Source organism: Canis lupus, chromosome 34 (assembly GCF_011100685.1).
Source record: "Canis lupus familiaris isolate Mischka breed German Shepherd chromosome 34, alternate assembly UU_Cfam_GSD_1.0, whole genome shotgun sequence".
NCBI lineage: Eukaryota > Metazoa > Chordata > Mammalia > Carnivora > Canidae > Canis > Canis lupus.
Genome location: NC_049255.1, coordinates 37,194,289 through 37,208,813, shown reverse-complemented (window position 1 = coordinate 37,208,813; position 14,525 = coordinate 37,194,289). Strand labels below are relative to the sequence as shown.

The 14,525-nt window shown below is 32.6% G+C and overlaps 1 protein-coding gene and 1 pseudogene across 9 annotated transcripts in view; one reads left to right on the top strand and one right to left on the bottom strand.

The window, feature by feature from the left end:
- Nucleotides 1–1,410: 1,410 nt before the first annotated feature.
- The window catches only part of ECT2 (epithelial cell transforming 2), a 61,385-nt gene continuing 48,270 nt past the window's right edge, over nt 1,411–14,525 (bottom strand). For 6 of the 9 annotated variants that reach the window (XM_038583911.1, XM_038583910.1, XM_038583915.1 and 3 more), the window contains 4 exons: nt 6,131–6,238; nt 4,922–5,068; nt 3,006–3,273; nt 1,411–1,881 (listed from right to left, as the gene is read on the bottom strand). In XM_038583911.1, the coding sequence (XP_038439839.1) occupies nt 3,007–3,273; nt 4,922–5,068; nt 6,131–6,238 (522 nt within the window). In that variant the 3' untranslated portion in view covers nt 1,411–1,881; nt 3,006. The remainder of the gene's footprint in view (nt 1,882–3,005; nt 3,274–4,921; nt 5,069–6,130; nt 6,239–14,525) is intronic. The other 3 variants (XM_038583916.1, XM_038583918.1, XM_038583917.1) reach the window with 1 other exon arrangement.
- LOC102151451 lies at nt 11,461–11,854 on the top strand (annotated as a pseudogene).

Here is a 14,525-nt window from a genome sequence, read left to right as displayed (position 1 = left end):
TGGGGCGACTGGGTGGCTCAGTCTATTAAGCATCTGACCTTGGCTCAGGTCATGATCTCAGGGTCCTGAGAATCAAGAACCACATCCACCTCCCTGCTCAGTGGGGAGGGAAGTCTGTTTCTGCCTGCCTCTCTAATAAATAAATAAAATCGTTAAAAAAAAAAAGTCCTACAATAAAGCTCAGTATACATAATGCTCAAAAATATTAATGGAGAAATGAATAAAATAAATACTCAAGCAAATATATGAAAGAAGTTGAAGCAAGCATTCATACTGACCTATAAAAATTTGTGTAAAGGAATTGATTAAAACACGAAACAGGGGTGCCTGGGTGGCTCAGATGGTTGAGCATCCAACTCTTGATTTGAGCTCAAGTCATGATCTCAGGGTCAAGGGATTAAGCCACACAGCAGGCTCTATGCTCAGCAGGGAGTAGTAGCTTAAGACTCTCTCTCCCTCTGCCTCTCTCCCTGCTGTCCCTCTCTCTCTCTCTAAAATAAGTAATTCTTTACAAAACAACAAAAAACATGAAACAAAATATACTTGAGTTTTAAGTATTTATTTACAAAGTTCTTACTAATACAACTGCTTTTAAAATATATAAAGAGTGATTTACTATTTAAAAATGGCAAATATGTGGCATAGAAAAAATCTAGTCAACTATTAAAGCAGATGACTGAAAATTGTTAAATGACAAAAGTTTGCATATCCTCCTACACAGATAGGAAATAAAAATGCATTTATTCATAGGAACTTGATTATTTTGGATCACTGACTATAAAAAAAAAAACTATTGGGAAAATTAACATCAGGGTTTGAAAGATATTTTACAACAGCAAATAAATGTATTTCAATTTTACACTTAATTATGAGACCAAAATAAAAGGTAGACCATACACATATCTACATATCTTATAGCAGATTAGTAAAACTGATGCCAATTTTAGAATTATCTCATAGAGTATATAATAGTCCATACCACAATTCCCCCATGGTCTTACCCTTCAAAATAAAATTCCTCACACTATCAAACTAAATGAAGATTTGCTAGTGGCTAAAATCACTCAAAATATATGGACCCTGAAAAAGTTACAAGTATATACTAATACCATGTTTGCCAAAATATACATTATTTTTTAAACTCTCTGTTCTTATCTCAATTTGCAAAAGTATTTTAAAACCATCTCCTTTAATTATTATTCTTGTTAATAAGGGCAAATCTTTTAAAACCCACACTCTACATTTTGAAAACATTAGAGAATAAAATAAACTGCAACAGAACAGTTAAATAACTACTTCAAACAGCACATTTGAAACAAGTCCCCACTATTAACCAGAAATCTGTGCAGGTGTTTTATCTAGTAAGTTCTGTATTATCACTTAATTTCTTCACAAATTGAGATACACAAATAGGAATTTCCAAAAATTCATTCATGGACACTATACACAGAGAGTCACAGCAGTATTTGGTACTCACCAATATAATTTATTTACTATTATCAAGTTGCAAGGCTACTAATATGAATAACTTAAATTATTGGTCTTAGAATGAAGGATTCGAGTGAAGAGAAAAATTACATCAAAATCAATATAATTTTTACATGAATTAACTCAAAAATATGTAAGAGGTTAACCTTACTCATTCAAGAAGAAAATCAAATGACAGTTTTAGTGTTATCTATATTCTTTCCAGCTTTCACCAAGTGCTAATGACAAGTACCATTTAAGTCAGTTTCTTATTTGAACATGAAGTGTTTATAAGTTGCTTTAAATTAAGACTTTTTTTAAGCTTCATATCAAATGAGTTGTAGATCTGCTTAAAGTATGACTTCTTCTTTCAAAGAAGGAAGGTAGGCTGATAAGGGAGGGAGATGGGATACCCTGTAAAGACAAGACAAATATTTTTATATTTAAATTTTTTCTTAAAAAAAAAAATAACATTTTAGCATCATGCAGATTATTTTTACAACCTAATGTAACAATTTTAAAACATCTGAGAATTCTAAACTCTTTAAATAAATGAATTTAAATTAGGGGATGGGAAAAAAACACAAAAGTATTTTAGCATTCTGAAAAACAAAAAGAAATGCACAGACTGGTTAATTATATATTAAGTCAACTGGGATACTGGCTTACTGGTAATAGGGTATTTCTGTGTGATATTAAAGACTGTTTCAGGTTCTTTAAAAAAATTATAAATTAGTAAGTTTTTGTGGTAAAAAGACAAGCCCTAGTAGTTTCTTCTTAATCATAAAGCAAAATTAAGAGAGTGAAATTACTTCATGAAAAATTGTTCTCTAAAATTAAAGGTCATATATTCCTAGAGAGTTTTTGTACTATGTGTGCAATTCATACATAGGTGTAGGTGTATAATTTTGCTCCATGTAAAAACAGCAAAATATAGCACTTCTGAAGATTATTAAGTTACTAAGCTATCTATATTTGTTTCAGAGGTCAAAGTTAAATATCATCAGAATTTTCAATAATAATAAAGAAACATGCGCAAGAACACCAAAAATTGAAGAGTGGGTGTAAATCAAGATGAATTATAAAGAAAGCTATTATTGCTTTAACATATATGAATGTCTAACTGTAAGTAAACCTAGAGCCAACCAAGTAGCTGATTGTAAGTTCTCATCAACAATGTAGTAAAATGTAGTATTTATTTAAAGAGCTACGTTGGTAAAGTATTACCATTTAAGTGATAACAAAGATGATTTAAGAAGATAGTATAAAAGCTTAAAGTTTCTTCAAGCGAAGCGTTTATGATTTGCCATATTAAAAAGCATGAATTTTATATAAATGCCATAAATCTAAGATTAAGAATCAGATTTGGAATAAAAATCTACTTTACATCAAAATTATTACTATTCCTTAAAATGCTCACTTTCATAAATAGGAAAATTTCTAATTTCTAAATCCCCACCCACTTAATAATGATTCAGTGAAGAAAGTATACTTTCTTCTTTTCACAAATACAAATTTCAAATAGCTAATAAGCTCACATTAAACTTCACGAGGCTTGTTTCCATTACTGGTTGGCATATCTCCTAATTCTTCACAAATATCAAAGATGACTTGGATAGGACTTTTTTTGAAATTTGAAAAATCAATAGTTCCTTTTAGTATCTCTGAAAAACTAGCTCGTGAGGCAGAATGACGGATAGATCGAAACCAGGAGTTTTGAGAGCGCCCACCAGTAGAGTTTGAGCGCTGTACATAAACATGCTTAGTAAATCCAATTATATTGCTTGTGGAAACAGAATGGACAATCTGTTAGAACAGAAATAAGCAATTGAGAAGAGGACATCAATGTTTTAAAGATATTTTACATACTTATTTATGTTATCTACAAAGAAGTGACAAAAGCTACAAATAATTTTCTAAAAATTTTCTGTGAATTCCAATTACATCCATTTGAAAAGCAATGTTTATAAGAGTTACGTAGGTATGTAGATGCGGGACATAAACAAGGGACAGGACTTTGGCCTTACTGTATTGTCTATTATCTATTAACTCATTTTCATTTATCAAATTTCTTTGCATATATCTATATTGTCAAGCACAACTTCCCTTCCACTGGAAGGTTAATCTTCCTCCAAAATTTGTATAAACATACTCATACATTTAACTGTAAGTGTTTAAGACTTAGACCTAACTAGCTTTTAAAAAAATAAGAGTTACTAGATGAGGTGCGTTAACACCTCATCTATAAATTTCATATAAAAAAAGGTAACCATTCATAAAATGCTAAACCACTTATTATATTCCAAGAACTGTTCAAAGTCCTTTGCGTATATTAACGTAATTAATCTTTACAACTACTACTTTAAATTCATCTTACTGATAGAGAAATTGAAACAGAGAGATTTTAATAACTTGCCAAAAGTCATACAGCTACCAAACAGCAGAGCCAGGATTTGAACATGTGAGTTTCAGAGTTCATGCTCTTAACCACTATTCAAATTGCTTCTCATTAGATAATCACATTGTGTATGTATGTGTGTTTAGTCCTTATTGTAACACTACAGGGTTAAGTACTATTAGCCTCTTTTTTTCTCAGCTGCAAAAATGAGGATAAGAGAAGAAGAAACTTGCTGAAGGACACACAACTACGAAGTGTCAATCACATGCTTTTCTTAACCTTAGTAGGTTAGATCAATAACGTTGCAAAGAACAGATACATCATTCACATACTTAGTGGCAGTAATAAATGTTAGAAATGTTCCTGATATTAATTGTCTAATAATTCTGACACCACTAGGAATTTGAGTTATTCAGGAAAAATTTAAGAATATACACATATAAATTTAGAATCCACATCATTCTTTGGCTTCAGAGGTTTATTCTACTCATCATAAAAATAGTAAAAAAAAATACTCATCAACAAAATAGTATATATTTTTTTTCTGCTATATTATTGGAGCCAATCCCTATAAACAGAACCATCATTGTTTACATTATTAAAGTGATGAGCCTAATTGAAATTTTCTTTTCTTTTCAAGATTTTATTTATTTATTCATGAGAGACACAGAGAGAGAGAGGCAGAGGCACAGGCAGAGGGAGAGGCAGGCTCCAAGCAGGGAGCCTGATGTAGGACTCGATCCTGGGTCTCCAGGATCACACCCTGGGCTGAAGGTGGCGCTAAACTGCTGGGCCACCAGGGCTGCCCAAATGTTTCTTTTCTTAGAGATTTTTGAATGTACCTCAATCCCAATAAAATTTCATATCAAACTATATACCAAGTATGTCTCTAGTTCATTAAGTTAGGTTTTTCTGTTACCTTTACCCAAGAGACTAAAAAAAAAAAAAAAAAAAAAAAAAGACATTAAGACTTCCATTTTGAAAAAGTTAGCAAATTCCATACCAACTCCGTAAATGCGAATAAGTCATTTAGGCCATTAGACCAAAGTCACTTACTGCTAATGATGATGTGCTAGATAGACGACTCATTACATGCTTGTCATTGCTAGAAGGACTTCTTCCCTCCACTGAGCTTTGGGATGTCATAAGGGCCCTTCGCAGAGCTCTTTTTGGAGTTTTAGAGAAAGAGAACGCTCTTGTAACCTAGAGTTAAAAAGAGTTACAATTAATTAAGCCTAGATAAATCTAACACAACTGATAAGAACATAAAGCCAAATATACATGAAGTTTTTCTACAAATAATATATGGCAGAATTGGAATTTCTTTGGACAAAACAGTAAGAAGATGTAGTAGCACACTGTAGACTATTCCATCTTGCAATCATCAAGCACTACAGCCAAATGTGAGGAAGAAAGTAGGAAGAAAAACCTGGCCTGGGAGATCAGAAACCTGGGTTTTTATCTGATTCTGCTAAAATTTAGTCGTGAAATCTTTAATCCAAAGCCACTTGAACCTCAATTATTTATTAAAAAAGAGAAAGAGTTCATTTGAATCATTATTTAACATGCTTATCTGGTATAATAATATACATTAAATGCTGGGAGATACAAAGATGATTAAATAATAAAGTAGATGGCCTCTCTTCAAAAGCAAAAAGAACAAAAAATGCTCAAAATATTATAATTCTAGTTCTACCTTTAAAAAGTCCCATTACATGGGGCACCTGGATGGTTCAGTCAGTTATAAGCTTCTGACTCTTAATTTCGGCTCAGGTCATGATCTCAGGGTGGTGAATTCAAGATCCACACTGGACTCCACACCCAGCACAGAGCCCATTTGAAATAAACAGCCCCATTACCAACATTCTTACATAGTCCTCAACTCTGACAAGGTAAAAAGGGAAGTGGTCTTCATCATCAGGAGACTGAAATGTACTTAAGGTCAGGAGTAGACCCCAGGCAATATTTAAGATGGATGTATATGTATCTACATCTAAACCAGCACTAGGACATTCTAGTGAAGCATGCGGCATAGAAGTAGCACTATAACAAGAATGGGGGGGATAGCAAGTTGTTATAATTACTGCACTAAAGAATTTGCTGAACTAAAACTATTAGCTCTATGGGCCCTTTTAGAACCAAGAAAATAGCTCAAATAGCTCTGTTATACAGACCATCCTTATACTGGGGTTTATGGCAGTATTATTTTCAAATAATCTGAAAAATACATTTTGCTGATATGTTAAATAATAAGCTAAGACTCACCTTTTTTGAAGTCTTTTTTATTGCTCTAGATGCTCTACTCAATGTACTATCCATATCTTTAGTATTTACTTCAAAGGATTCTGGATCAGCACTGTATATAAGATTCTCCTGTCAAAAAACAAAACAAACAAAACAAAACAAAACACTTTTATATTATTTTAAAATAAATAAGTAAAGCAAAATAAAAATACACAACTGTTTCTAAAATCAAAGCTTTAAGCACATGGGAGTATGTACAAATGAAACAACTTAGGTTTTTTTATATGCTTGGCATAATTTCAACTTTGAAATGTACTAATTTAAGGGCAGTAAAAAATTAGCATTCACTAAATGCAAAAATCATTACAAGGACTATGGACGCCAAAGCAAGTGAAAAAAAAAAAAAAAAACTCAATATAAAATATTTTTAACAACCCTAAAACCAACAAGTTGGAAATCAGTGGACATAATGCTTTAAGTATTAAGTCCACTACAAAACCACATCAGAAACAAAATTTCCTTGAGATAATCTCAAATTAAAACTTAAGACTTTTTCCTTAGTTCCTCAACTAAAATCTGATGGATTCTAAATTGGAGGTTCTGAATCTGTGATCAAGATCTCCTAGAAGTGGCAATGGATAGAAATAAGGAGGTATGCAACTTTCCTGAAATCACGTGCAAATCTCTGTGCGTGCAGAAATGCAAAGGACATTTTTCTAAGGAGTGGGCTCAACGCTTATGTTACATTCTAAAAGGAGTCAAAAATTTCATATAGGCCAAGAGCCACTAATGAAAATTAACCTTAAATGAGACAACTAATCTCCAAGTAATCCAAAATATAATTATATAATTTGCTCAAATTATATTTGGGTTGGGCTTTTCGAAAAAAGGAGGTGAGATAAAATGTTTTTGCATACTCCTATAACCAATTTACACTTTAAATTTGTAGATCTAGGTCATGAATCACCAAGTTCCTCCACTAGTCTAGCACTATTAAGACTATCTTCCACCACTGCCATTCTGTGGCTAGAGAGAATTTTATACAACCTTGTGGATATTGGTTTTTCTAAAAATATTCTCATATGCAAAATGTAGAATATATCTGGTATACTTAACCCACAGGAGTCATAAAACAAGATAACTAATGCACAGTAGTCCTTTGAAATAAAATGTTAAACGCCCTTATAAACAAATAGTCTTAAATATTATACTCTACAATTATAAATGGTTGCTTTGGCTCTTCAGCACTGACATCACATAGACAGGCTTGGTTTTGCCAAAGCTTGTTAAAACAAGCAAATCCGTCATGTCTGCGCTAGACCTTGTCTTTCCACCTCATCCATTTGCTAAAAATGACTCAGTTGCTTACTAATCCCAATCAGATAATAGTACTTAAAATCATCAGTAACTTTTTAAAATGTTATAATTTTTTTCCTGAGTCAAAAAAAAAAAAAAATCACTTCCATTATAGAAAATTTGGAAGAAGAAAAAAAAAAAAAAAAAAGAAAATTTGGAAGAAAAATTTAAAAATAAAATAAAATTACCCACAAGTGTTCTATTTACTATTTACATTTAAACATACTTCCTACACATATTTTTATATGCATAATTCTTTTATTTTAACAAAATTAGAATGGTTCTATTCAGTTTTATATCTTATATTTTTCAATTAGCTGTGTATTATGGCTCTTTTCCATATCACTTGAAGGAATTCCTCTATCAAGGAATGATAAATGTCTCTTCTGATTATATGAGAATTAATGTTATCATTTCATTATTTTTTAACACAAAGTGCCTCTATTTCCTTTTTGTTAAGAAGTAAATATAACATCAAAAAAATACTTAAGAATGAACAAAGAGATGAAAGACATATACTGTAAACTACAACATGTCATTGCTGAAAGGAATTAAAAAAGGGAGGAATAAGTGGAAAAACACCCTGTCCTCATGAATTGAAAGATTTAACATTAACATGTCAATACTACACAAAGCAATCTACAGATTCAATGAAATCCTTATCAAAATCCCAATGATTTTTTTGCAAAGAAAAAAAATTTATTCCAAAATTCATATGAAATCACAAGGGAGCCCAAATAGCCAAGACAATCCTGGAAAAAAAGTACAAAGTTGGAAGTCTCAAACCTCTTGGTTTGTTTGTTTGTTTATTTATTTATTTATTTATTTATTTTTAAGCCTCTTGGTTTAAAAACCTACTACACTAAGGGGTGCCTGGGTGGCTCAGGTGGTTGAGCATCTGACTCTTGATTTCTGCTCAGGTCACGATCTTGAGTCATGGGACTGAGGCCCACATTGGGGTCATGGGATTGAGCCCTACGTTGGGCTCCTCACTCAGCGGGAGTCTGCTGGAGAAGGTCTCTCTCCCTCCCCCTCTACCTCTGCCCCTCCCCTCATCCTCCCACTTTTTCTAAAATAAATAAATCTTAAAACAAAAAACAGAAAAAAAAAAACAACTTACCTACTACTATAATCAAAATGGTACTATACTGACATAAGATATAGAATATGAAACATAATAGAGAGCTCAGAAATAAACTCCCCTATAATGTGGTCAAATGATTTGACAAGGGCATCAAGACTATTCAATAGAAAAAGGACAGTCTTTCCAACAAATGGTCCTGGAAAAACTAGATATCTACAGGCAAAAGAATAAAGTTGGATCCTTACCTTATACCACATACAAAAATTGATCAAAATGGATCAAAGCTCTAAATAAAAGAGCTAAAACTATAAAACTCTTAGAAGACAAAAGCTTCAAGACACTGGATTTAACAGTGCTATCTCTGATATACCACAGAGGCAGAGGCAACACAAGAAAAACAGAAAAGTTAGATTTCATAAAAACTGGTAAATGTACAAAAGACACTACAAATAGAGTAGATGGAATCTACAGAATGGGAGAAAAATGTAAATCATATATCTGATATATATGAGAAGAGATTAATATCCAGAACATATAGAGAATGCCTAAAACTCAACATCAAAAAACCAACCAACCGATTCAACATTCACCACTTACACCTACATCTTCTTACAGGTTTTTGAAATGGTTTCACTTTTAATTTTTGAAATCTACCTATAAGCTTATGTGGATATAAGGTTAGGATATACATCTAATTTTCCGTAAGTATAGCACCATATGTTAACAATCCTATTAAATTGTTAAAGTACTACATTTATCGTATAATAGAGTCTTATTTCAAGGACTTTTATCCTTTCCATTGAGCAGTAGTGTTCTGATCATTGTAACTTTCAAAATACAATGTAATAGCTCATAAAAGGAGTACTAATCTTTACTTTTTTATTGTTGCTTTTTCTTTAAAAATTATCTTTGGAATCCTTCTGTCAAAATCCAGAAATTTACTGAAGGATTTTATAAGAATTATAATGAGTTGACTTCGTTACGCTAGTCAGCATTTTCATTCAGGAGCGTCACAGATTTCTCTGTGAAGTATTATACAGTTTTCTTAAAATAGAAAACTCTCATTTATTTCTTACAAGACTATTCCTAGATATATACTAAAATTTCCTAAATTTATACCACGTTTTATTGGAAAGAGGGGTCTTTGTTCCTCATGCTTTCTAGTTGGTTACTGCCAGCATAGAGAAAAACTATTGAGGGGCACCTGGGTGGCGCAGTGGGTTAGGACTCCAACTCTTGGTTTTGGCTCAGGTCCTGATCTCAAGGTTGTTAAATCAGCCCCGTGCTGGCTCAGCAGGCAGTCTGCTTAGGACTCTCTCTCCCTCTGCCTATATCCCCCCTCCCTGCCCCACCCCACACTCTTTTCTACTTTCTCTCTCTAAAATAAGTAAGTCTTTAAAAAAGTCTATTGATATGTATTTATTTTTTTATTTGGCTAAACTGAACTGTTACAAGTTCTAATATTTTTTTCAATTGGTTCTTGTTAGTTATCTAGACAATCACTGGCAAAATAACAGAAGAGTTAACATCTCTCGACAATCTGTGAGAAACAAAGCAGTCAAGACTGTGATTCAAGCTCTGCCTATCCCTGAGTCTCCATCATCCCCATTCACATACCCCTCCAAGGTTCTGCATTAAGATTTCCAACATTTTATAGCAAAGGGATCACATTTCCTACATTGCTGTACATATGATGCCATAAACTAAGCACAGCTGTAACTTTAGTTTTATGAATTTGATTTTCTTCTCATTTCATTTTCAATTTTAGTTTCATTTGATTTCATTTCAAACTGGCTTTCATTTAATCAACACATATATATTAAAAACTTACTTGATAGAAGTTTTTTATACTCCTACAGAAGCAAATTCAGAAAAAGGATGTTTTGACACAAATATCTTTTTCTTCATGTTTTGTTTTCAAAATACAAATAATTCATCAATGTTCATTCTAAATTGATCAACCCAAGATATTTTTTAAAACCTAAACACTGAAGGGGCACCTGGGTGGTGCAGTTGGTTAAGCATCAGACTCTTGGTTTTAGCTCAGGTCATGATCTCTCAAAAAAAAAAAAGTAAATCTTAAAAACATCTCACGAATAGAATTATAGAGAGGAATTTACCTAGGAATACATCTAATAAGAAATGGATATATCTACATTTTTTTTGCTGGAAAGACAGATGAAAATATCAAAAATTGCACTGCTGAAAAAAAGACTAGTGGGGCAGGTATGTATATTTTACTGCAGGATACTTTTCTCTATTTGATTTTTTAATGTGCAAATATTATTTTTATTTTTCAATTTAGAGAGTAAAACTCATAAAATGAATATAAAACTAAATCCTTAAGCAGTTGCTAATAAAGAAAAGAGATTCTCAGTCTTTCTATTGCTATCTTAACTATTATTAAGCATATAATAACCTATGAACTGAAAAGAGAGCAGATGGCTTCCTGTTTTCTCTCAATGAACAAATAAATTACTTCTAATTTGATTAGGGTAGATAGATATGAAGTCTTTTACATTTCTAGAAGCCCTGAGTTCAGGATGACTGGAAAGGTAAGCATGTAGGTAGTTCTAGTGGCTGAGATGACAATATAGCTGTTTGCTAAGATGTAAAGATGAAGTACTTCCTTTAGTTCTCTCTATATAGGGGAAGGTAAGTAGGGCAAATCACAGACAAAAATGTAAAGTTGGGGAAACTTAGCTTCATTATTCCAAGGTTTTTTTCTATTAGTCTTTTTGTTTTACCAGCAGTTCCCATTCTCTCTTCCAAATAGTGAAAAACCTTACTCTGGGGGCACTGTCGTGACCTGGCCTTCCCCACAGTTCTTCCTCTCTTGCCCCTGTCAAGCTTCCCAGACAGGCACTTCCATAAGGGACTGTGTGCTAAGGCTGTCTAAAGCCACAGGAAAATGCTGGGAAATTCACCATTACCACTGCCAGAAAGAGCGATTTATGGCTTTGTTCTTTTCTTAAGCTCCCAATTTGGCTTCATACTGTATCTTGTGGGGGCTTTTATTCCTAAATCTTGACTAAACTCCTTAGGCTTAATCTACTGGTCTCAAAAATATTAGGCAGTTGTACTACCTGTGTACCTTCTCATTACTATAGTAATCAGTTATGAATAAATCTGATTGAGTACCTCTCCACTCAACTCCATTCATACATTCACAGACAACTATGCTAAAAATCAACAGCAGAAGAAATACCAAGACACCAGCCCAACCTTAAGAGATAGTTCCTGTTGGTGAAGTCAACTAAATATTCTTTCTTGGAGCCAAAGAACTTTATGTCAAAACTGTATAAAGACTAACAAGCATTTAAAGTTTTTGACGTAATAATTTTGACCATAATTATTTTGACCATCTCTTATTAATACCCAATATTGAAATGCAAAAAAAGTTGAACTTGTCTTAGATTAAGTTCCATTAATATTATAAATGTTCTCAAACATTAGTTATTAACTAAAAAAAAAAAAAAAAGAATAAAATACTGCATTACCATATACCAGACTGTTTAAAAAACAAGTATTCACTAAAGGCAAGACATCCCTTCAAAAAAAAAAAACAAAAACAAAAACAAAAACCCTACTCTATTCCTCTAAATTTCCAAAATAAAAGCAAAATTTATACCATAAATAAAAGACATTTTTAATAACATACTAATATAATCCTAAAACTATTTCATGATTTACTCAACATATCTCAAGCATCAACGGCTAGAAAGAGAAGCTCTTCAATGAGCCCCAAATCCACAAATACCTAAGACTAGATCTAAAGACAGATCTGCAGAGTTTAAGATTAGAAAGTAGTAATCAATTTCTCCCACTGAGTGAAATATTAATTCCAGGAGAAACTGAATCTTAGCTACAGATTTCAGAGACCTACTCATCGGTGTTAATTCAAAAGAAATTTTCCACCATTTCTGACATCTTAAGCTAATGAGATCCTTTTTCATGTGAGTTATCAGACCCTTTTTCCCTAAGCTCTCTTCTCCCACTAGTCCTCAAACACAGAAAAAATATCTAGCATCATAGAGCCTCCCTGAGCTTGTGCCTCAGTGATTTCCTCAAGCTCTATAAGCATATTTATAGCTTACCGCTACTGCCTTGACCAAATTAAAGTAGTACCAATAACAGATATTTATATCAAGAACTTATTATGTATGGCTAATAACCAGCAGAATTGTAAATACAAATCATATTAACTCCATTATAAATATCATCGGCTCAGAAACACAAACTCTTCTCATATACGTTCTACTTTCAGTCTATTTACGTAGTTAGTTCTTAAAACTTGTAACCAGAATTTCTAAGAATGAATATTGCTGCTCAAAAGTAGCCAGTAGTGATTTGACCAAGATAAAAAATTTTGATTTTTAAAAGAAACAAAGAATTAGTAGTAAAAGAACTGAACTATAGCACTGGGCATTTAATTATCAAGTTACTGGGGATCCCTGGGTGGCTCAGTGGTTTAGCACCTGCCTGTGGCCCAGGGTGTGATCCTGGGGTTCCAGGATCAAGTCCCACATCAGGCTCCCTGCATGGAGTCTGCTTCTCTCTCTGCCTGTGTCTCTGCCTCTCTCTCTCGGTGTCTCTCATGAATAGATAAATAAAATCTTAAAAAATAGTAATTATCAAGTTGCTTCCTCTAAACTATTCAAAAGTGGGGAGAGTGAAGGAGTAACACTGCTTAAATCCACTTGTCAATAAATTATACTTTTGATATTAAAAATTAGAAATCTGCAGTGGCTTCAGAAAGCTACCAACTGACCTCAGGCAGTATATGAACCTTAAGAGTATGAACCATGCACTTATAGGTTACATGTTGGCAAGAGACCAAACATACCCTAAGTATTCTGAGAGATAAAATTCAACAGATTAAAACTCTAATCTTTAAATTCTAAATTAACAGAATATGGGACATCATATCCCTGGGGAGAAAAGCTATGCAAGAGTTTAACCAAGAATCAGCTAATACCTGGATTCTAATGTGAGCTTTATGCTCTTGGCCTTAATTTCACATGTAAAATAATGAGATTAGATTGGGTTTTATTTCAGCTTAAAAATTCTTAAGTCATTTAAATATGGGTATGAAGAATGAGAGTACAGAATAAAACAGCTGTATTTTTTACTCTTTATTAAGTAAGCTCCAATTATTCAGAGAACCCAAAATGTGTAATAGAAGGAAAAAACTACTGATTCAAAGAATCAAGAAATTTTTATCTTTCACATTGTGTGTGTGCATGTGTGTGTTTAGAAATACTTTATCTTCAACATGGCAGTTGTTATCAAATGGTAAGAGATCAACTCCGGACTTTTTAAAATTTACTATGTGTAGTATTTTAAATGCAGGAAAGAGGTCAACTCAAGTCAGTGAGACTATCTCAATTTACAAAATATTTCTTAGTTAACGAAATTTCACAACTTGAATTTTGTGGTTTCAGTATAAATCAGGACATAGTTAAATGTTTGCTGCCATCTTGTGGCTAACTTATATGAAATCTTTCCATTAGCTGTTTATATTTTAGTTCTAGAATTATTAGCCATTCTGTGGCTAGTAATCAACAAATTGTATTTTAAGGAAATTTTCCCATTAACAGCACTTCACTATTATGGTTATAAATTTGGAAAGGACTGCATAAACCATCTAGTCTGATGCCATGATCAATGTACGAGTAATTTCTACAACAGGCAGTCGCTATACTGCAAAGATCTCTTATATATGCATACCTTGAACTATGAAAAAAAAAAACTCCTCCTAACAATGAGCCCTTTTGTAAGCTTTATAACTGTCTCCATCATTTTTCTAGCCAGCACTGCCATAGGCCCTATGCTTCTGTGAATCTTTTTATGCAACAATCCTTTATTTATAACATATTGCTGGCCCATAGTAATTTAAAAAAAAAAATCCTGCTAGATGAGTTGTCCTATAAATGAAAATTAGGATAAATCAGTCAAATTTATTCCTTGGTTTTC